The 22,752-nt window shown below is 44.5% G+C and overlaps 1 protein-coding gene across 1 annotated transcript in view; it reads left to right on the forward strand.

Moving 5' to 3' along the window:
- kcnt2 (potassium sodium-activated channel subfamily T member 2) overlaps positions 1–22,752 on the forward strand; it is a 302,520-nt gene that overhangs the window by 275,482 nt on the left and 4,286 nt on the right. The window contains 1 exon segment of the mRNA XM_033029131.1: positions 19,703–19,787. Within this exon segment, the coding sequence (XP_032885022.1) occupies positions 19,703–19,787 (85 nt within the window).

Raw genomic sequence — 22,752 nt, forward strand, 5'->3', positions numbered from 1 at the left:
ACCAGGTCAAGGATGTGACCTTTGTCATGGGTGGGAAAGGTGACGTGCTGAGTGAGAGAGAAGTTGTCAAGTAAATAGGCGAATTCAGATGCGAGCTTGCAGGTGGGGGAGTCCATATGAATATTTAAGTCACCAAGTAACAGCAGACATGGGGAGATGGATGAGGCAAGTGTGAGGAGTTCAGTGAAGTCAGATAGGAAGGAGGGGTTTGGTTTAGGTGGCCAGTAAATGAGGATGACTGTCATGGAGGAAAGGGCTTTGAAGGCGAGGAATTCAAATGATGCTACTGGGGGGAAGGTGAGTTCAGTGATACGAAAGTTCTGGTTGAAAATAACAGCTAGGCCACCTCCATGGCGGGAGGGGCGGGGCTTGGAAATGTAATTAAATCCAGGTGGGGATGCTTGATTGCGGGAGAAGAAGACATTGGGTTGTTGCCAGGTCTCAGTGAGCAGAAGGAAGTCCAGAGTGTTGTCAAGGATTAGTTCATGGAGGGCAAGGGCCTTGTTGTTGAGCGACCTGGTGTTGAGGAGGGCAAAGTTGGCATTGTGAGAGGGTGGAGGGATGGGGGAAGGCTGGAGAGATCTGAAGTTGTCCCAGTTGACAGTGCGTGCGGTCAGCTGGGGTGGGGTTGACGCGGTTGAGGGGGGGTAGAGCGTGGTAGTGAGCAGATGGATGGAATGGAATGTCCGTGGTTGAAGTAAACAAGCTTGCGCCGAGAGCCTCTGTGGATGAAACGGGGTCGACGTGGAAGTCTAAGCTGTTTAATGACTTGGATGCAGGATGGGATGTAGTTGTTGAAGAGACCAATCAGTTGCAGAGTTGAGTATTTGAGCATGATGAAGAGCCCGAGCAGCTGCAGGAAGCAGCAGGGAGGTTGTCTCTGAGGGTGAGGGTGCAGAGAGGTGTCCAGCAGAGAAGGTGAAGAGGGGTGTCCAGCAGTGAGGGTGCAGAGAGGTGTCCAGCAGTGCAGGTGCAGGTGGAGAGAGTATCCAGCGGTGAGAGAGCAGAGAGGTTGTCCAGCAGAGCGGGTGCAGCGAGGTGTCGAGCAGTGAGGGAGCAAAGAGGTTGTCCAGCAGTGCAGATGCAGCGAGGTGTCCAGCATTGAGGGAGCAAAGAGGTTGTCCAGCAGAGCAGGTGTAGAGGTAGTCCAGCGATGAGGATGCAGAGAGTATCCAGCAGTGCAGGTGCAGAGAGGTTGTCCAGCAGTGCAGGTGTAGAGAGGATTCAGCATCACTGGTGCAGGGAGGTGTCCAGCGTCGATGGTGCACAGGCACAGGCAGGTAACAGACAGGCAGGTAGGTAACAGGTAGGTAACAGACAGGTAACAAAAGAGGGGGGGGGGGGGGAACGGCGGGCGGAGAAGCGGCGAACAATCAACGCCAGCGTCCTCTCCGGGCAGCGTGCAGGGTTCTAGCGGTAGGTGGGGGTAAGCCCGTTAAGGGCTTTGTATACATAAAGAAGGAGCTTGAAATTGATTCGGAACCGCACAAGGAGCCAGTGGAGAGAGGCCAGGATCGGGGTGATGTGGTCCCTTTTTCGGGTGCTCGTCAGGAGTCTCACTGCGGCGTTTTGGACCAATTGCAGGTGGGACAGGGATGATTGGCTGATGCCAGTGTAAAGGCAGTTGCAGTAATCAAGGCGGGAGGAGATAAATGAGTGGATAAAGCAGTGGTTGATAGATTTGTGATCAGTAAGGTGTGAAAGGTTATGGGGAGAAGGCAGGAGAATGGGGTTGAGAGGGAAAGATAGATCAGCCATGATTGAATGGTGGAGTAGACTCGATGGACTGAATTACTTAATTCTTCTCCAATGACTTAAAAGGATTCCGGGGGAACTGTTTTTCCCCAGAAGGTGGTGGGTGCCTGGAATACGCTGCTAGGGGGGTGGTGGAGGCAGAAATAATAGTGCCATTTAATAGACCTTTGGATAGGCTCATAGATATACAGGGATGTGCATCATGTGCAGGCAGATAAGAGTTGTCTTGGCACCGTGTTTGGCACAGACATTGAGGGGCGAAGGCTGTGTTCTTGAGCTGTGCTGTACCATGCAGCCACTATCCTCTGATCCTCTGTGGTTTATAGGTAGGTGGTGAGTTCAGATTGCAGAGATCTGTAAGGAATGACAACACAGATGACATAGGCCAAGAGTCATACAGCACAGAAACAGATTCTTCAGCCCAACAAACCATGGCCGAACATCAAACACATTTACATTCATCCTATTTAAAAAAAAAATTAAATTGTCCCCACATTCTCATCAACTTGAATCTTGAACCCTGTCAATCTATTTATTCCCCCCAGTAGAGCTGCTGCCTTACAGCACCAGAGAGCCGGGTTCGATCCTGACCGTGGGTGCTGTCTGTACAGAGTTTGTACATTATCCCCGTGACCACGTGGGTTTTCTCCGGGTGCTCTGGTTTTGGTTAATCGGCTTCTGTAAATTGTCCATAGAGTGTAGGATGGAACTAGTATATAGAGTGATTGATGGTCATCGCGGACTGGGTGGGTTGAAGGGCCTGTCTCCACACTGTATCTCTAAACTAAACTAATTGGTTTTGATTTATTATTGATCCTTTTACCAAGATGCAGTGAAAAGCTTTTGTTTGTCCAATTATGTCAGATCATATTGAAAATGAGTACAATCAAACCTTCTAGGCATTAAAGGTTATGGGGAGAAGGCAGGAGAATGGGGTTGAGAGGGAAGAATAGATCAGCCATGATTGAATGGGCCGAATGGACTAATTCTGCTCCTTTCATCTTATACCGTACAACAAAGAGTGCTATATATTGTTTTACCATATTATCAGTAAGAGGTACAGACAAAAGGTTTAAGGTCCACAATGATGTTGGTTGGATGATTGTGGACCAAAGAACCTTTACTGTGCTTTCCTACGTTCAATGTTTTATCATGATTAGAGACAAGTTTTAGTCAGAAAAATGTTTCCCACCTGAAACGTCACCCATCCATTTTCTCCAGAGGTGCTGCCATACGCACTTCAGCGGTAGATAGATACAAAATGCTAGAGTAACACAGCGTGACAGGCAGCATCTTTGGAGAGAAGGAATAGGGGATGTTTCGGGTCGAGACCCTTCTTCAGCATCTGCAGTTCCTAGTTTCTACTATTTTCAGTGAGATGTACCGAGGGGAAAATAGTTGCTCAGACCCCATGAAGAACACTCCAGCTTTCTTTGTGTAATGTTGCAGCATCCTCTGCATCTGTGGGAGAGGGGAAATTAAGTACATTGGCCTTAATACTTAGTCCGCTTCTGGAATCACAGACTAGGTTGTTAATCCAACATCACCTGAATCAGAGGTGAGAGAATACTAATACAGATTGCCTTTCTATCAAGCTGGGGACAGAGCAGGCAACTTTAAAAATGTTCATGCGTCCTGGTCTTGAATCTAATTTCTAAAAATTGCTCTCGTTCTATATTGTGGCAAAAATATTAGTCGATGAGCAAAATTACTGAGGGAAGTTTTTAGACCAAGTGCTGTGCAGGAAAGTGAAGTATCGTTTTTGATGCTTGGAAATATAATTTGAAGGAGGAATTTGGCTTTGCACGTAGCTTTCATGAGTTCAAGGTAGTCCCAAAGCACTTGAGAGCTTAAAAGAATTGCCTTCAATGTGCAGTCACTATTGCTTGCAGGCAATAAAGTGTCATCTGTATACTCCAGGGTCCCATAATCAGCGGTAGGATGAGTCAAAATTTAATTTGTTTGAGACATTGTTATTTCTCCACTGCACATTCCACAGACTGTAGCCGGAACATTGCTGTATATCTGTGCGCTCATGACCCCCATGTTACTGCTGTTCAGGTAATGGAAATTTCGCCCTTTACTGACTTCACAAACAACTGCCAAAAAATGGAGATAGTTTAGTTTAGAGAATCAGCGCGGATACAGGCCCTTCGGTCCACAGAGTCCGTGCCGACCAGCGATCACCCCTTACACAAACACTATCCTATACACCAGGGACAATTTACAATGTACAGAAGCCAAATTAACCTACAAACCTGCACCGCCTTTAAATAGAAGGGAAGAAAGGGAAGATATGGAAGAAAACTTGCTCTTTCAAAATGTATGAGAATTTAGGACATAGAAGGATATATTGCATAGGAACAGGCCCTTCGGCACACAATGTCCGTGCCAAATATAATGCTGTTAAATTAATCTCCTCTGCCTGCATGCCATCCATTTGTCTGAAGAAAGGTCCTGACCCAGAACGTCATCTATCCCATTCCCCCCACAGCTTGGTTTAGTTTTTTGTCACGCATACCAAGGTACAGTGAAAAGCTTTTTTGTTGCGTGTTATCCAGTCAGCGGAAAAACTATACATTACAATTGATACGTCTACAGCGTACAGATACAGGATTAAGGGAATAATATGTAGTGCAAGATAAAATTCAATGAAGTCCTAGTAAAGATAGTCCGAAGGTCTCCAGTGAGGTAGATTATAGCTCAAGATCGCTCTCTAGTTGGTGATAGGATGGTTCAATTGCTTGATAACAGCTGGGAAGAAACTATCCCTGAATCTGGAGGTGTGTGTTTTCACACTTCTGTACCTCTTGCCCAAGTTCATCTTAAATTAAATTAAAATTAAATTAAAACGGAGTTAATTTAAGTTTTATTATTATCACATGTATTGAGGTACAGTGAAAAGCTTTGATTTAGATGCTGTCCAAACCGATTAGATGTACCATACATAGGTATAATCAGTGCAAGTACATTTTGTGCTTTGCTGCACACAAGATGTTCGGGCTCCCAGCTTTCTCCATGGTATTTGATAGGAATCTTTGATCATGGTGCCAAAGTTACTGTTATGGTAGTCTTGGAACTGTTGCTGCCTCTGTAGTCCACAGATATTGTAAATTAAATGCATCCTGAATAAATGTGTAGGAAAGAACTGCAGATGTTGGTTTACACCGAAGACCAGACACAAAATGCTTGAGTAAGTCAGCGAGTCAGAAAAGCATCTCTGTAGAACATGGATAGGCGACGTTTTGGGTTGAGATCCTTCTTCAGACTGAGAGTCGGGGAGTGGGAAACTAGAGGTATGAAAAGGTTTGGAGCAAATCAGAGCTGGCACCGATGACCAAGGAAAGGTGGAGCTCACAATGGTCAATTGTTGGCTGCGGAAGAGGTGATATATGGATGCAAACAGTGGAAATGGCAAGGACGACCAGGGTGGGTGAAGGGAGGAGAGAGAAGGTATGCAGGGATTACATGAAATAAGAGAAATCAGTATTCACATTGCTGGTTGTAAGCTGCCCAAGCAAAATATGAGGTGCTGTTCCTCCTATTTGTGTGTGGCCTCACTCTGACTTATTCTTTTGTGTCCTGATTAAATTTTGTTTCTGTGCAAACTCGTATCACATTTCAGATATTGCAATATTCAAGTCCCAGTCTTTTTATCTTTCTAATCACAATTTCTTGATAATGTCAAACCAAATTCATCATATGCCTCCCAGCCCTCAGCAGCTAGTTAATTGTGGCCTCTCAGTAGCATCTTCTATCTCAGGCTTCACTTCCTGGTCCTTATTAATTCTCTTCCATTTGGTTTATCTTAAATTAATTATGAGTTCTATCATGCATTTTAATTACTTTACAGCAGGTGAAGGAATCTTTGATCTTGTTAATAGCATCTTTCTCCCGCTAAGGTCTGATTCTAAAGACCTCTGATCTCGTTAATAGCTTCAAAGCCTAAAACTTCTCCTATCTGAATTAAAAGCAAATAGGAACGATTTTTACCCATCATTTATTCACGTTGCATTTGGCCCCATTTTTGTGATCTAAATTAATATTTCTGCAACTGAATGTTCATTTTACAATAAACTGCCAGAGCAGTACATTGCAGGGATAACTTTTTAATTCATTGTATTATTCTGTGAAGTGGTATTGATCAGGTTTGGCCTTTAATTTAAACGTAATTTTCACATCCTCATGCACCACCTAAAAATCAGCAAAATAAGTTTAAAGCATAAGACACAAAATGCTGGAGTAAAGCCCCTGTCCCACTTAGGAAACCTGAACGGAAACCTCTGGTGACCTTGCGCCCCACCCAAGGTTTCCATGAGGTTCCCGGATGTTTTGGTCACTCTCCCTAATGGTCGAAAGTGGTTTCCGCGTAGTCGAGGCTTCTTCTATGTTCCAGCGATTATTTTAACAAATTCAAAATCTGCCTCGACTAAAAATAGGTTAAAACATAGAAAATAGGTGCAGGAGTAGGCCATTCGGCCCTTCGAGCCAGCACCGACATTCGATATGATCATGGCTGATCATCCAACTCAGTATCTCATCCCTGCCTTCTCTCCATACCCCCTGATCCCTTTAGCCACAAGGGCCACATCTAACTCCCTCTTAAATATAGCCAATGAACTGGCCTCAACTACCTTCTGTGGCAGAGAATTCCACAGATTCACCACTCTCTGTGTTGCCGTTTGGTCGAAGCCAGTGGAGTGGGGTCGCTGTTTACTTACAGGCAGTCGAAGGCAATCTCCTTCGCTGACCGGCCATTTTGATTGACTCATTGGAGTTTTAGGCAAAATCCTGTAGGATCTTTGGTTTTCAGGACCTAGAAGATCCGCCAGAAGGTAAAATGCCCGCTAACTTTATTAAACTTCTTAAAACTGTCTCTACTCCTTCTCCTCCCCCTTCTCTCTTCCCCTTCTCTGTCCTTCTCTCCGGTGGCGGACTGGGTCTAAAAATATTGGTTGCCAGGAGACAAAGGGGGCCCACTTCATCAGGGGCCCACTTGATATAGGGGGCCCACTTGATATAGGGGGCCCACTTGCCATCGGGCAAGCTGAAACCCTGGCCAGTCCGCCACTGCTTCTCTCCCCTTCTCTCCCTCCGCCCCGCGCTCTCTAAAGGACTTACCGTGCTCTGTGGCAGCCGTTTACCTTCCTCTTCACCGCGCAGACAGTGCTCCTCCGCTGTTCCTGGCCCCCGCATTCACGATGTGTTTGTGTGTGTGCGCGCGGTCGGTAGCAAACTTCCTGTAGGATCTTTGGTCAGTAGATGCAGTTCACGCTTCGGTCGAGGCTTTCCAGGCGAGTGACCAAAAACCTCTGGCGACTCATGGAAACCTTGGGTGGGGCACAAGGTCACCAGAGGTTTCCGTTCAGGTTTCCTAACTGGGACAGGGGCTTAACTCGGCAGATTAGGCAGCATCGCTGGAGAACATGGATAGTTGATGTTTCAGGTCAGTTCTTTACATTTGACGAAATCTTTAGTTCTTCAGATTCGAGCTGTCCGAAGAAGGGTTCCAACCCAAAACGTCACCTATCCATGTTCTCCAGAGATGCTGCCGGACCCGCTGAGTTACTCCACCACTTAGTGCCCCTTTTTGCCAACCAATTATCACTGCCGTGACCGCATGGTAGAGTTGCTGCCTTACAGTGCCGGAGACCCGTGTTTAATCCTGGCCATGGGTGCTGTCTGTGCGTTCGCTCAATGACCTGCGTGGGTTTTTTCCAAATGCACCGGTTTCCTCCCACACTAAAAGACGTGCGGGTTTATAGGTTGATTGGCTTCAGTAAAATCGTAAATTGTCCGTAGTGAGTGTAGGATAATGAGTGGAGGTGTGCAGGGATCGCTGGTCGGCACGGACACAGTGGGCCGAAGGGCCTGTTTCCATGCTGTGTCTCTCAACTAAATAGTTCTTTTGTGCTAAGACCAAGTGAGATTTTTAGGAAATATTTCATATTGCAACCTCGATACTGTAACCCAGATCTCTATAAAAATGTGTAAGACACCATGACTTTGTCATAACATTTATTTTTTTTACCCGGAGCTGTGTTATTTTCTAAAGACTGCCAATTAATCAATGGGGGAATGGTGTGAACATGATTTCACTTTCATTTGTCTAGTTCATCTAAACCTTGATAATCCGTGTGTTGAATCACAATTACTTCAAATTGCTTTTTAAACTGATAACGTGCTGTCATTCTGCCAGCAATGGGCAAGTGTGTTGTTAGATATTTACTACGACTATGCAGTACCTTTAACTAGACAAAAAGGTGTCGGTAAGCACAGTTAATAAACATGCGTATCACATTTCTGGAAAATGAAATGATGACTTTTAACTCGTAAGAGGAAGAGGATACCATGCCTGTGTGTCCCTGGGGAAGGAGCTTGCTGTGTCCACGGGGACTCTCGAGGCCTTCCATGAACACTGATGGCCATGGGGGGGGGGGGGGGGGGGGGGGGTGGTCCAGTGCGTTGTGGATAAGAATAATAATGTAGTAATCTGATGATTGACGTTTGCAAATGCTGGACAGTTTTGATCTTTCCAGTACTTTGTAACTGTGATTAATTGAATAAAAGCTCCTCGTTAAGGGGTTAATGAACTGGCAGCGTGTGAACTATATTATACTATGTGATTAGGAATTATGAATGTAGACCCAGTCAGTTGTACCTTCCCTATGTATTGGGAATTTAAATTCAAGTAAAATAGTTTAGAGATACAGCATGGAAACGTGCCCTCTGGCCCACCTAGTCCATGCCGACCATCGATCACCCGTTCACACTAGTTCTATGTTTTTTTGCTTTCTCATCCATTCCCTACACCCTAGGGACAATTTCAAGAGGGCCAATGTTTTGGGGATGTGGGAAGAAACTGGAGCACCAGAAGGAATTGCTGCAACAGTAATAAACCTAAAATGCTCTTCTGTAAAATACATATCCAGACCAGACCACCTACTGATTCTCTGTTATAGACTCAGTAAATGTGGCCAGTAAAATTATTATTTAGTTGCAGACATTTTCCTAAGGTGTAAGTTCCATGCAATGCTGGTTAACATTGTGGGGATAAATAATCAATAAACAGTGGTAGGACGGTGACGCAGTGGTAGAGCTGCTTTCTTACAGCACCAGAGACCCAGGTTCGATCCTGACTACAGGTGCTGTCTGTACGGAATTTGCACGTCTCCCTGTGACCGTGTGGTTTTTCCCTGGGTGTTTCGGTTTCCTCCCACGCTCCGAAGAAGAAGAAGGGTTTTGGCCCGAAACATTGCCTATCTCCTTCGCTCCATAGATGCTGCTGCACCCGCTGAGTTTCTCCAGCACTTTTGTGTACCTCCAAAGACATGCAGGTTTATTGGCTTTGGTAATTTGTCCCTCATGTGTAGGATAGTGCTGGTATACAGGTGTCGGTGTGGACTCGACTAGGTGGGCCGAGAAGCCTGTTTCCACTCCGTATCTCTAAACAAAACTAATTATCAGAAACAACTTTGAGGAGATTTAGTTTGATTCTTTTGTGATGCTGTCTAAAATTCAGCCAGCTGAATCATAAGGCAAACAATCTGCTCACAATCCCCTAGTCATCATCAGCAGGACACATTTTGGATCATTTAACACCCGGAGATGAATGTTGCTTTGTCCAATTAAGGATTTCAGCTGCACACATCATTTCCAGCATTGATCACTTTGACAAAGAGCACATTTTGTATTTACTGTTTGGAACCTGTGTAGAACAAATTTGCATTGTGGTGGTATGCATCAGAATAGTAAGTGATTGCAAAGCAATTGAAAATTGTCTCATTTTAAAACTTAAAAACAAAAGAACTCCAGATGCTGGTTAATACACAAAAGGACACAGAGTGCTGGAGTAACTCAGCGGGTCAGGCAGCATCCCAGCAGTCTCAAAACGTCACCTTTCCTTGTTCTCCAGAGATGCTGTCAAACCCGCTGAGTTACTCCAGCACTTTGTGTCCTTTCCTCCTAATAACATTGTCAGATTTTTCTCACTCATCAGACTTCCTTTGGACATTTACACCAAGCCAATTAACCAACAAACATATACATTTGCTATCAATCAGTCTGCTTGCCTTCCTTACCAACAGGTGAGTTGGGGCATCATGATGCAGCTGTACAAGTCGTCGGTGAGACCACACTTGGAGTACTGGTCACCCAGCTACAGGAAGGATGTCATTAAATTGGAAAGATTCACCAGATTATTACCCGACCTTGGGCATCGGGAGAGGTTGCATAGACTTTACTTTAGAGACACAGCGACCAGCGCTAACCCCCAACACTAGCACTAACCTACACACTAGAGGCAATTTACAATTTTACCAAAGCAAATTAACCTACAAACCTGCACGTCTTTGGAGTGTGGGAGGAAACCGGAGCACCTGGAGAAAAGCCACAAGGTTGCAAGGAGAATGCACAACTCCGCACAGACAGCACCCGTAAACAGGATTGAACCCTCATCTCTGGTACTGTAAGGCAGCAACTTTGCCATCCCTAATAGGCTACAACTTTTTTTCTTTGGAGCATAGGGGCTGAGGGGTGACCTTATGGAGGTGTACAGGATCGTGTGTGGCATAGATAAAGTGAACTCTCAGTCTTTTTCCCCAAGGTAGAGGATTTGAAAACCAAAGGGCAGAGGCTTAAGGAGAGAGATTTAAGAGGAATCCTTGGGGCAACTTCCCCACTCAGAGGATGGTTCCTGTATGGGACAAAGTGACAGAGGAACCTCTTAAATAGGATAAGTTTTAAAAGACACTTGGTAAGATATATGGATAGGAATGTGTTAGAGGGCTATGGGCTAAATGCAGGCAAATGGAACCAACCCTGTATTTCAATTTTAATCAGCATGGCCAAAGTGTTCCATGTTGTACAACTTCATGACTCTGGGACTATTGACATTCTTGTAATATTTTTTGCTCTATAATTCACAATATTTGTCTTCTGGAATAATTTATTGATCTTTTATTAAAAACAAGCCCTGCCTATTTTTAAGGCAACATACAGCATTCAATGGTTATCTGATAGAATATTTGGACGGACAGCAGTAGAGCTGCTGCCTTACAGCGCCAGAGACCCGGGTTCGATCCTGGCTAATGGTGCTTGTCTGTACGGAGTTTGTACGTTCTCCCCGTGATCCGCGGGGGGTTTCTCCTAGAATTTCAGTTTCCTCCCACACTCCAAAGACGTACAGGTTTGTAGGTTCATTGGCTTGGTGTAAATGTAAAAATTGTCCCTAGTGTCGGATAGTGTTAATGTGCGGAGATCGCTGGTCAGTGCGGACTCGGTGGGCTGAAGGGCCAGATTCTGCTCTGTATCTTCTCTTAAACTAAAACAAAATTAGGAAGATATCCACTTGTCCCATGCATACCGTTTAATGCACAGGGGAACCAATTACATCTGCTTGAGTTTTACTTTAAGTCCTTTACAGTAAATTTATGGCCTGTAATAATGGTATCACATTTCCCAGATGTATTTGATTTACATATGCAATAAAACAATTTTTAGTTCAATTTTCTACTGCAGTTATGTAGTAAAAGGCAATATATTTCCTACCTGTAAAGGTCACATTGTTTATCTGCTGCACGGAAGAGGTTACTGTGAGCATTTGGTAAATGTAAGGACATTTTCTTTGGCCTGAACGTTTAGAGAGATAACGGCATAATTGAAAGGTACAATGATGGAATCTCGGTAATTCACAATATTAATCCATGATCATACCAAGTGGCAGAGCGAGCCTTTATGTTTAGGTTTATTATTGTCACTAACTAGGTACAATAACAAGCTTTGTTTTGCATAAGACCAAAAGATTTGCGAGCAGTGTTAGGCCATCGAGTCTACTCCGCCATCAATCATGGCTGATCTATTTTTCCGTCTCAACCCCATTCTCCTGCCACCTCCCACAACTTATCAATCACTGCTTTAAAAATACCCAATGTCTTGGCTCCATGGCCATCTGGCTAAAGAAATTCCTCCTCATCTCCAGTCTAAAAGTACACCTTTTTATTCCGAGGATGTGCCCACTGGTCTATCCAATCAGATCAGATAATACGATACAATCAACCCCATTTCAATTACAATAAGTAGACGGACGGACGCAATGGGCAAGGAGGGAGGCCGGTAAGAGAAGAGAAGGAACGGGGGTCTGGCCTACCTGTCCCTCAAGGTTGGCTGTGGGAGGCATCCCTGGGGGGCAAGGAGAGCAGGGTGGATTCGCAGATCGATCCACCGTTCGAGGGAGGCGATGGCTTGAGGCCTTCCTGGGGCTCGCTTGGACCGGGCAACGCTCATACCTGGAGTGCGGACTGGACTTTCAAAATGGCCTCTTACAGTGGACTATTTCTGTACAATTTTCTAATCGGGGTTGTGCTTAGGTATGGCAATACTCTACTGGACTGGTTGGAAGAAAAACAATTCACTATGTGTTTGCACTTTGCACTTGAGACAACTTCTTCTTCTTCTTGCGTATGGCGTACACAGCCTAAAGTTGTAGGACAACTTGATCTTATTTGATTGTGCATGCCAGGTTGCTTGCATTCGTCGAAACAGGGCAGACCACGTGAGGGTTGCAATCTCCCACCCCATGAGACAACAAAAGCACCATTGAATTTAAGATGGATGAGCATATAAATTACATCATGCACCCAATGAAGGATAAATATTCCAGGAAATGATCAATGAGCTTACCAGGAATGCATGACCTTACTGAGCTGAGACTTTGGATCTCATGGAAAGATTGTGGCACATTCTGGTGTTAATAATTTGCAATGCTACAGACTACTTTAGTGTATAACTTAAGGCAGTAATGGCAACTTCTTCCACTTTTCATAGCCCTTTCACTTTACCTACTGTATAAACTTTCATTCCCAAGCCTCTTTTATAATTGATGTTGCTCTGGGAACTAAATAAAGACCTAATGTCTAGATGTACAACACATAATTCATTATTCTCCAGATTCACTCTTGCTATCACATAGAACAGTACAACACAGGAACAGACCCTTCGGCCCACAATGTCCGTGCCGAACATGATGCCAAGTTAAACTAATCTCCTCGGCCTGTACATGATCCATATCCCTTCATTCACTCCATATCCATCTTAAAGCCTCATTGATGCCATTATCATATCAGCCACCCCACCTGGCAGCACGTTCCAAGCACTCGATAACAACCATATTACAATTACAGCACGGAAACAGGCCATCTCGGCCCTTCTAGTCCGTGCCGAACACTTATTCTCCCCTGGACCCATCTACCTGCACTCAGACCATAACCCTCCATTCCTTTCCCGTCCATATAACTATCCAATTTATTTTTAAATGATAAAATCGAACCTGCCTCCACCATCTCCACTGGAAGCTCCTTCCACACAGCTACCACTCTCTGAGTAAAGAAGTTCCCCCTCATGTTACCCCTAAACTTCTGTCCCTTAATTCTCAAGTCATGTCCTCTTGTTTGAATCTTCCCTACTCTCAGTGGGAAAGGCTTATCCATGTCAACTCTGCCTATCCCTCTCATCATTTAAAGACCTCTATCAAGTGCCCCCTTAACCTTCTGCGCTCCAAAGAATAAAGACCTAACTTTTTCAACCTTTCTCTGTAACTTAGTTGCTGAAACCCAGGCAACATTCTAGTAAATCTCCTCTGTACTCTCTCTATTTTGTTGACATCCTTCCTATAATTAGGCGACCAAAATTGTACACCATACTCCAGAATTGGCCTCACCAATGCCTTGTACAATTTTAAAATTACATCCCAACTTCTATACTCAATGCTCTGATTTATAAAGGCCAGCACACCAAAAGATTTCTTTACCACCCTATCTACATGCGATTCCACCTTCAGGGAACCTAGATCTAGGATTCCTAGATCCCTTTGTTCAACTGCATTCCTCAATTCACTACCATTTACCATATACGTCCTATTTTGATTTGTCCTGCCAAGATGTAGCACCTCACACTTATCAGCATTAAATTTTAAACAATGGAACAACATGCGCAGTACGCCAATCCTCCGGCACTATTCCCGTTTCTAATGACATTTGAAATATTTCTGTCATAGCCCCTGTAATTTCTACACTAACTTCCCTCAAAGTCCTAGGGAATATCCTGTCCGGACCTGGAGACTTATCCACTTTTATATTTTTCAAAAGTGTCAGTACTTCCTCTTCTTTGAATCTCATAGTTTCCATAGCTACTCTACTTGTTTCCCTTACCTCACATAATTCAATATCCTTCTCCTTGGTGAATACCGAAGAAAATACATTGTTCAATATCTCCCCCATCTCTTTTGGCTCTGTAGATAGCTGTCCACTCTGACTCTCTAATGGACCAATTTTATCCCTAGTTATCCTTTTGCTATTAATATAGCTGTAGAAACCCTTTGGATTTACTTTCACCTTAGCAACCTCATATCTTCTTTTAGCTTTTCTAATTTTTTTCTTAAGATTCTTTTTACATTCTTTATACTCCTCAAGCACCTCATTTACTCCATGCTGCCTATAATTATTGTAGATCTCTCTCTTTTTCCGAACCAAGCGTCTAATTTCCCTTGAAAACCATGGCTCTTTCCAATTTTTACTATTTCCTTTCAATCAATCAATCAATCAATCAACCTTTATTGTCATCTTGCAAGCAACAGTTGTACAGTGCAAAATGAAAAGACGTTTCCCAGGGAATAGCGGAGCATCGCACATGAAATTTAAAACATTTCACACATAATACTAAAAACAATCCAGTCCCTGATGGAACAGTATAAATAGTTAAAAGCAGGTAAAACACAACGTTAAAATACAATAAACCAATCATAAAATGTCCGGGGCAGCTGATTTGAGTGGCCAGTGCCAGTTATTAAAGTGGCCAGTGCCAGTTATTAAAGTGTCCGTGCCAGCCGCAGAATCAAGTGACTGTGAGTACAGAGTGACTGTTTAGCAGCCTCACAGCCTGTGGTAGGAAGCTGTTTAGCAGTCTTGTGGTCCGGGCTTTGATGCTTCGATATCTCTTGCCTGATGGCAGGAGATCCAGGTGTATGTGGAGGGGGTGCAGTTTGTCCTTAGCAATTCTCTGAGCTTTTTTCAGACAGCGGCTCTGGAACAGTTCTTGTACCGAGGGTAGGGAGACGCCAATGATCCTCTCTGCTCCCCTCACTACCCTCTGCAGAGCCTTCCTGTCCGAGCAGTTGCAGGTGGAGTACCACGTATTTATGCAGTACCTGTTCAACTGAACAGGGACATAAAGATTCTGTACTCTTAAAATTTCACCTTTAAATGTCCTCCATTTCTCTTCCACATCTTTCCCATAAAACAAAATGTCCCAATTCACTCCTTTTAAATCCTTTCGCATCTCATCAAAGTTAGCCTTTCTCCAATCAAAAATCTCAACCCTAGGTCCAGTTCTGACCCTCTCCATAATTATATTGAAACTAATGGTATTGTGATCACTGGACCCGAACTGTTCCCCAACACATACCTCTGCCACCTGACCTGTCTCATTTCCTAACAGGAGGTCCAGCACCGCCCCTTCTCTAGTAGGTACCTCTATGTATTGCTGCAAAAAACTATCCTGTACACATTTTACAAACTCCAATCCATCCAGCCCATTTACAGAATGTGTTTCCCAGTCTATGTGTGGAAAATTGAAATCTCCCACAATCACTACCTTGTGCTTACTACTAATATCTGCGATCTTCTTACATATTTGCTCTTCCAAATTTCGCTCCCCATTTGGTGGTCTATAATACACCCCTATAAGTGTTGCTACCCCTTTCCCATTTCTTAGTTCCACCCAAATAGCCTCCCTAGACGAGCCCTCTAATCTATCCTGCCAAAGCACTGCTGTAATATCTTCCCTGACAAGCAATGCAACACCTCCACCTTTTGCCCCTCCAATTCTATCACACCTGAAGCAACGAAATCCTGGAATATTTAGTTTCCAATCACAGCCCTCCTGCAACCATGTTTCACTGATCGCCACAACATCATACTCCCAGGTGTCAATCCAGACCCTAAGCTCATCCACCTTTCTTACGATGCTCCTAGCATTAAAATATACACATTTAAGAAACCCACCACCTCTTATTCTCTATTATCTTTTTCTTCTTTCTCCCCTACATTTTGGGTCCGAGTGCTACCTTCTCTGCCTCCTGCCTCACACACTGACTGCTAGCTTTCCCTATTTGAGTCCCTCCCCCCAACCGTTCTTTAAACACTCCGTGTTTAAAAAAAAAACTTGCGCCTTTAAACTTTGCTCTTCTCCCTTGAAAGTTATGTCTTTTAGCCTTTGACATTTCCACCCTGGGAAAAAAATGGTTCTGACTGTCTACCCTATCTGTGCCTCTCATAATTTTATATACTTCTATCGGGTCTCCCCTCAAACTCCGGCACTCCAGAGAAAACAAGCCAAGTTTTTCCAACTACTCCTTATAGCTAATATCCTCTAATCCAGGCAGCATTTTGGTAAACCTTCTCCAAAGCCACATCCTTCCTGTAATGGGGTTAACCGTAACTGATTGTAATATTCCAAATGCAGCTAAATTAAGAAAATAGTGTCATAGAACAGGGCCTTCAGCCCAACTTGCCCATATCCCTCTCAATCTGTCCTATCCTTGTACCTGTTCAAATGTTTCTTAAACGTTGTGATAGTACCCGCTTCAACTACCCCTTCCATATACCCACCTCCCTTTGTGTGGAAAAAGGTGCCCCTCAGCTTCCTATTAAATCTTTCTCCCCTCACCCTAAACCTATTCATTAGGGCTATACATAAGACAGCAGAAAATACACAGGGTTTTAAGTGTTTACTGTGAAATACAATTTGCATTACAGCAGACTGGAAGTTAGGAGATGTGTTTCTACAGTTTAACTTGATTAATTAACCTCTGATTCCTGTAGCCGTGAAATTATTGTACTTTTCCTGACTGGAGCACACTAGAGCTGAGAATGGGAATTGTCTGACAATTAGTGCGTCCTAATCTGCACCAGAAGTTCCATGCTGCGTCACTCCCCAGTGAACAGGCGACTCTGCCAGGAAATACACTCACACCAGCTCTCCCGGCATCCCTGCAAGATGCAAATTATCATGGAAATACGGCAAGAGAGAGACACGCAGCACAGAGACAGCCCCTTCGGTCCAGCCTCGGTCCAAGTTTAGTTTTGTTTAGTTTAGACATACAGCGCAGAAACAGGCCCATCGGCCCACCAAATCCATGCCAACCAGCGATCCCCATACACGAGCATTATCCTACACACACTACGGACAATTTTTACATTATTACCAAGCCAATTGTTCTATGTTAAATGTTAACACCCAAACCTCATGGAACTGGACTGATGCAGACAGATCACAAATAGACAACCTGTTTTTGTACTATTTAAATCTTTAGCCTTTTAGCTTTTAGAGATACCATATGGAAACAGGCCCTTCGGCCCATCATGTCCGCGCTGACCAGCGATCATCCACCAAATTGGTTCCATCCTACACGTTAGGGACAATTTACAGAAGGCAATGAACCCACAAACCTTGCATGTCATTGGAGTATGGGAGGAAAGTGGAGCACCCGGGAAAAACCCACGCTCTCACGGGGGGAACGTACGAACTCCGTACAGACAGCACCCGTAGTCAGGATCAAACCCGGATCACTGGCGTTGTAAGGCAACAACTCAATAGTAAGTGACAATAATAAACCTAAATATCATTTGAACACATTACCACTGCTACACCTTTATTCTCTACCAACCTGGTTTATTTTTCTAGGTCAGTGAGGGTCTTTGTGCTTGCTGCTTCTAGACAACCAGACACAGCTATAAACTCAACACCTCTACCCCATTGTGGACATTGGACTTTGTCTCTGGAACTAGTGTGCTATTCTGCACTCTGTATCTTCCCCTTTGCCCTACCTATTGTACTTGAGTTTGACTTGATTGTATCTGTGTATGGTATATTTGATGATTGGAAAGCATGCAAAACCAAGCTTTGCATTGTTCCTTGATATAGGTGACATTAATAAACCTAAACGTAAACATCCCCCCTTGAAGGTGGTTACATACAACTGACCTGCAGTGTCTGAGATTCATAATGTATCAGGGGTGATACCATGGGGAGCTGTTTCTAATGGTGGTGACCTTACACTAATCCTGAATTCACTCAATCTCTTGATCTCTGCTCACTGAAGTCTTTGTTATAAAGTGCCCTCATGTGAAATGTATTTGCTCCAAGCTCCAGTAATTCCAATGAACCACTTTCTCAGCTACGCTTTACTTCCCATCTTATTTTGCATTGGCTGTCTCAATGTTATTTGTCTTTGAGGCTTTGAATAGGTTGTTTTATAGATTTGGGATTACTGTCTTCTTGGTCCACATTGTACTCATGTTTACATTCAGAAAATACCCAGGGGAAACAAGGGTTAAGATTTAAAACATTTATCTGAAGAAGAGTCCGGCCCCGAAACATCACCTATCCATGTTCTCCAGAGATGCTGCCTGACGCGCTGAGTTTGTGTCTATCTTTAACTTTATTTCTCTCTCCACAGAGGCTGTCTGACCTGTACATTACTCTCTGGGTTATTCCTAAATGTTAACATGCGGGAATAATCTAATAACTTTTTTAAATTTCATTGTTAAATATGGTAAATGGTGCAAATCTTATCAATGTTAAAACCTGACCAGTGGACCATAGCAATCGCTTGAACTTTGAATAGAACAAACGCAAAGTGCTGGAGGAACTCAATGGGTCAGGCAGTATCTATGGAGAGAGACTGGACAGGCGACGTTTCTGGCTGGACCCTTCTTCAGACCCGAAATGCCATCTGTCCGTTCCCTCCACAGATACTGCCTGACTATTAAGTTCCTCCAACACATGGTGTGTTGCTCAAGATGTTAGTTTCTGCAGTTCCTTGAGAATCCCTTGAACTTTGATGTTATCACTGATACTGGTTTGGAAAGTCATAGTCACACAATGTGGAAACAAGCCCTCCGGCCCACCAGTGTGTGGTGAGAGTGGAGAGTATGTTATGGTAAAGACAAGAATAACTCAGGCAGCATCTCTGGAGAACATGGATAGGTGACCTATCAAATCGGGACCCTTCTTCAGACTGATTGTAGTGGTGGGGGGGGGGGGGGGGGAGAAAGCGGGAAGAGAGGAGGGGCAGAACAAAGCCTGGCAAGTAATAGATGGATAATAGGCTTTAATTTAGTTTTAGGGTGGAAACATCGCCTTCAGCCCACCAAGTCCCCACCGACCAACGATGACCCCATACACTTGTTCTATTTTACACACGAGGGACAATTTACAGAAGCCATTTAATCTACAAACTGAACATCTTTGGAGTGTGGGCGGAAACTGGAGCACCTGGAGAAAACCCATGTGGGCACAGGGAAACCGTACAAACTCTGTACAGACAGTACCAGTAGTCAGGATGGAACATGGGTCTGGCGCTGTAAGGCAGCAACCCTGCCACAGTGCCGCCCAAGGGGATGGGGTTTTGAGAGGCGGATGGATGGACAAAGGATAGACACAAAATGCTGGAGTAACTCAGTGTGTCAGGCAGCATCTCTGGGGAAAAAAGGAATAGGTGATGTTTTGGGTCGAGACTCTCCTTCAGCTGAGTGGACGTAGGTCAGAGATGGAAATACAAAAGGTACAAGATAAGGGGAGGAATGTGTGCTCATCCAGGTGGTGCACAGGGGAAAGATGAAGGAGAAAAAGAAAGAGCAAGGGGTGCGGGGGGGGGGGGGGGGGGGGGGAGCATTATGGTTAGTGCCTATAATTGGAGAATTCAATGTGCACATACCATTGGGTTGTAAGCTACCCAAGCAGAATATAAGGTGCTGTTCCTCCAGTTTACATGTGGCCTCACTCTGGCAATGGAGGAGGTCCTGGCCAGAAAGGTTGCTGTGGGAATGGGATGGGGAATATGAGGTAAGCTTGCAGCTTGTACAACTGATAACGTTCTTCCATTTTTCAGATGAAATGAATGATCACCAGAACACACTGTCATATATTCTCATCAACCCTTCCCCAGACACAAGGCTGGAACTGAATGATGTTGTGTGAGTATTCCACTGACTACCTTTTTTTTTTGGCAATGCAGATGACAAATAGCTTCTAGCCAGGATAGCAACTTTTAGTTTAGTTTAGAGATACAGCGTGGAAACAGGCCCTTCAGCCCATCAAGTCCGCTCCGACCAACGTTCACCCCGTACACTAGCACTATCCTACACACTAGGGACAATTTGCAGAAGCCAATTTCTTGGTTAATCTTCACTGCACTCAGACCTGGAACATAATGTGGAAAAAATAACCAAACTACAAACCAGCCGTCTTAAGAGTGTGGGAGGAAACCAGTGCACCTGGAGAAAACCTACGCAGCCACAGGGAGAACGTGCAAATTCCATAAAGACAGCACCTGTAGTCAGGATCGAACCCAAGTCTCTACTGCTGCCCGTTATTCTACGATCAAGGTAGGCAGTGATTGCAAAATCACAGCCATCAGCAACATTTCAGTAGAAAGATCCGTGACAGAGTTTGCTGCCTTCAGCTTGTTAGTCAGCCACCCAGTGCTGCTCTATAATTGAGACCTTATTGCTGCTTTCAAGCAAGGGCTGATTCTTATTGACAGCTCCATTACTAAGGTTAGGAGCACAGGTGGACTCTACACCCCACAGAACCTGCACGACAATTGAATTAAATCATTGCTAATTTACACTTTAATTCCATTAACCTGCCTTTCTTGCTATCCCTGGATACATTCATCCAATTAAAAACTATCAGGCGTAAGTCTTTGCATTTCCAATGATACAACATCCTATACCTTCTGTAGATGAGATTCCCAGATTTCTACATCCAATTGTATTGAAAATGTAGTAGTTAGTAGGCCCCTCTCGGTCATGACTGACCATGGGTGATGCATCCTGGTCGGATGCAAGCCTGGGCGATGTCATATGGAGGACAGGCTGTTGCCCATGCAGCACGTCCCCCCTCTCCACGTCGCTGATCGATCCAAAGGAACAGCAGGGCCGTTACAGTTTGGCACCAGCGCCGTCGCAGGAGCTGCCAGAGCGAGGTTGTAGACAACGACGAACTGCCTTAGGGGCTCCGACTCCGGATTTTCTTGAAGTTTACTCCTGGAGCCTTTTCCATGACTGGATATGGCCACAAGGCAGTGGAGGATTTGTATCAGAGTTTTCCCTCACCTAGATGGACTGCCTTCCCAGGCTGACGAGCCCCATCTGCCCGAGACTAGTGGGGGCGGGAGCGTCTACCTTCCTGTGCAGGTCTATAGCACCTACCCACTGCCCGGAAAATGTACCTCATTATTTTTTCCACATTATGTTCCAGGTCTGAGTGCAGTGAAGATTAACCAAGATTTTGACAGGACTTGAGGGCCTGAGCTATTGGGAAAGGTTGGGCAGCCTAGGATTTTATTCCTTGGAGCGCAGGAGGATGAGGGATGATCTTATAGAGGTGTATACGATCGTGAGATGACTAGATAGGGTAATGCATAGTCTTTTACCCAGTTGGGGAATCAAGAGCCAAATGTCATAGGTTTAAGGTTTAGAGGGGCAACCTTTTCATGCGGAGGGTGGTGGGTATATGGAACGAGCAGGCGGAGGAGGTAGTTGAGGCAGGTACTATAACAACATTTAGAAGACAATTGGATAGGTACATGGATAGGAGAGGTTTGGAGGGATATGGGCCAAACACAGACAGGTAGGACTCGCATAGATGGGCATTGGGCATCACAGTTGGCATGGGCATGTTTGGCCAAAGGGCTGTTTCTGTGCTGTAGACTCTATGACTCTGACTTTGAAACCAATTCTCCTTATCCTCGATTCTGTCAACATGCAAGATTTTCTCTTGATAAACTTTAATAACATTTTGTACCTCTGTCAGATCAAGTTCCAATTTTACCTGCTCAGACAGATGCAAGTTTGGGTGTTGAGAGGACACATGCTACAGGGCATCAAAAGGCTGCATTACAAAACCCATTCCCACAACTGTAGAACTCCTACATAAACCTTGTAAAGTAACTGGATCAGGTGTTCTGGATCCGTCTTCACTAAGGAGGACACGAACAATCTTCCTGATGTACTAGTGGCCAGAGGATCTGGGTGATTGAGGAACTGAAGGAGATCCACATTAGGCAGGAAATGGTGTTTGATAGACTGATGGGACTGAAGGCTGATAAATCACAGGGCCTGATGGTCTGCATCCCAGGGTACTTAAGCAAGTAGCTCTAGAAATCGTGGACACATTGGTGATCATTTTCCTAATGTTCTATAGATTCAGGATCAGTTCCTGTGGATTGGAGGGTAACTAATGTAATCCCCTTTTTTAAGAAAGGTGGGAGAGAGAAAACAAGGAATTATAGACCAGTTAGCCTGACATCGGTGGTGGGGAAGATGCTGGAGTCAATCATAAAAGATGAAATAGCGGCACATTTGGATAGCAGTAACAGGATCGGTTCAAGTCAGCATGGATTTACGAAGGGGAAATCATGCTTGACTAATCTTCTGGAATTTTTTGAGTATGTAACTAGGAAAATGGACAAGGAAGAGCCGGTGGATTTAGTGTACCTGGACTTACAGAAAGCATTTGATAAGGTCCCACATAGGAGATTAGTTGGCAAAATTAGGGCACATGGTATTGGAGGTAGAGTGCTGACATGGATAGGAGATTGGTTGGCAGACAGGAAACAGAGTAGGGATTAACGGGTCAGTTTCAGAATGGTAGGCAGTGACTAGTGGGGTACCGCAAGGCTCGATGCTAGGACTGCAGCTATTTACAATATACATCAATGATTTAGATGAAGGGATTACAAGTAACATTAGCAAATTTGCAGATGACACAAAGCTGGGTGGCAGTGTGAACTGTGAGGAGGATGCTATGAGAATGCAGGGTGACTTGGGCAGGTTGGGTGAGTGGGCAGATGCAGTTTAATGTGGATAAATGTGAGGTTATCCACTTTGGTAGCAAAAACAGGAAGGAAGATTATTATATAAATGGTGTCAAGTT

The sequence above is a fragment of the Amblyraja radiata genome, chromosome 10 (assembly GCF_010909765.2).
Source record: "Amblyraja radiata isolate CabotCenter1 chromosome 10, sAmbRad1.1.pri, whole genome shotgun sequence".
In the NCBI taxonomy this organism is placed as follows: Eukaryota; Metazoa; Chordata; class Chondrichthyes; order Rajiformes; family Rajidae; genus Amblyraja; species Amblyraja radiata.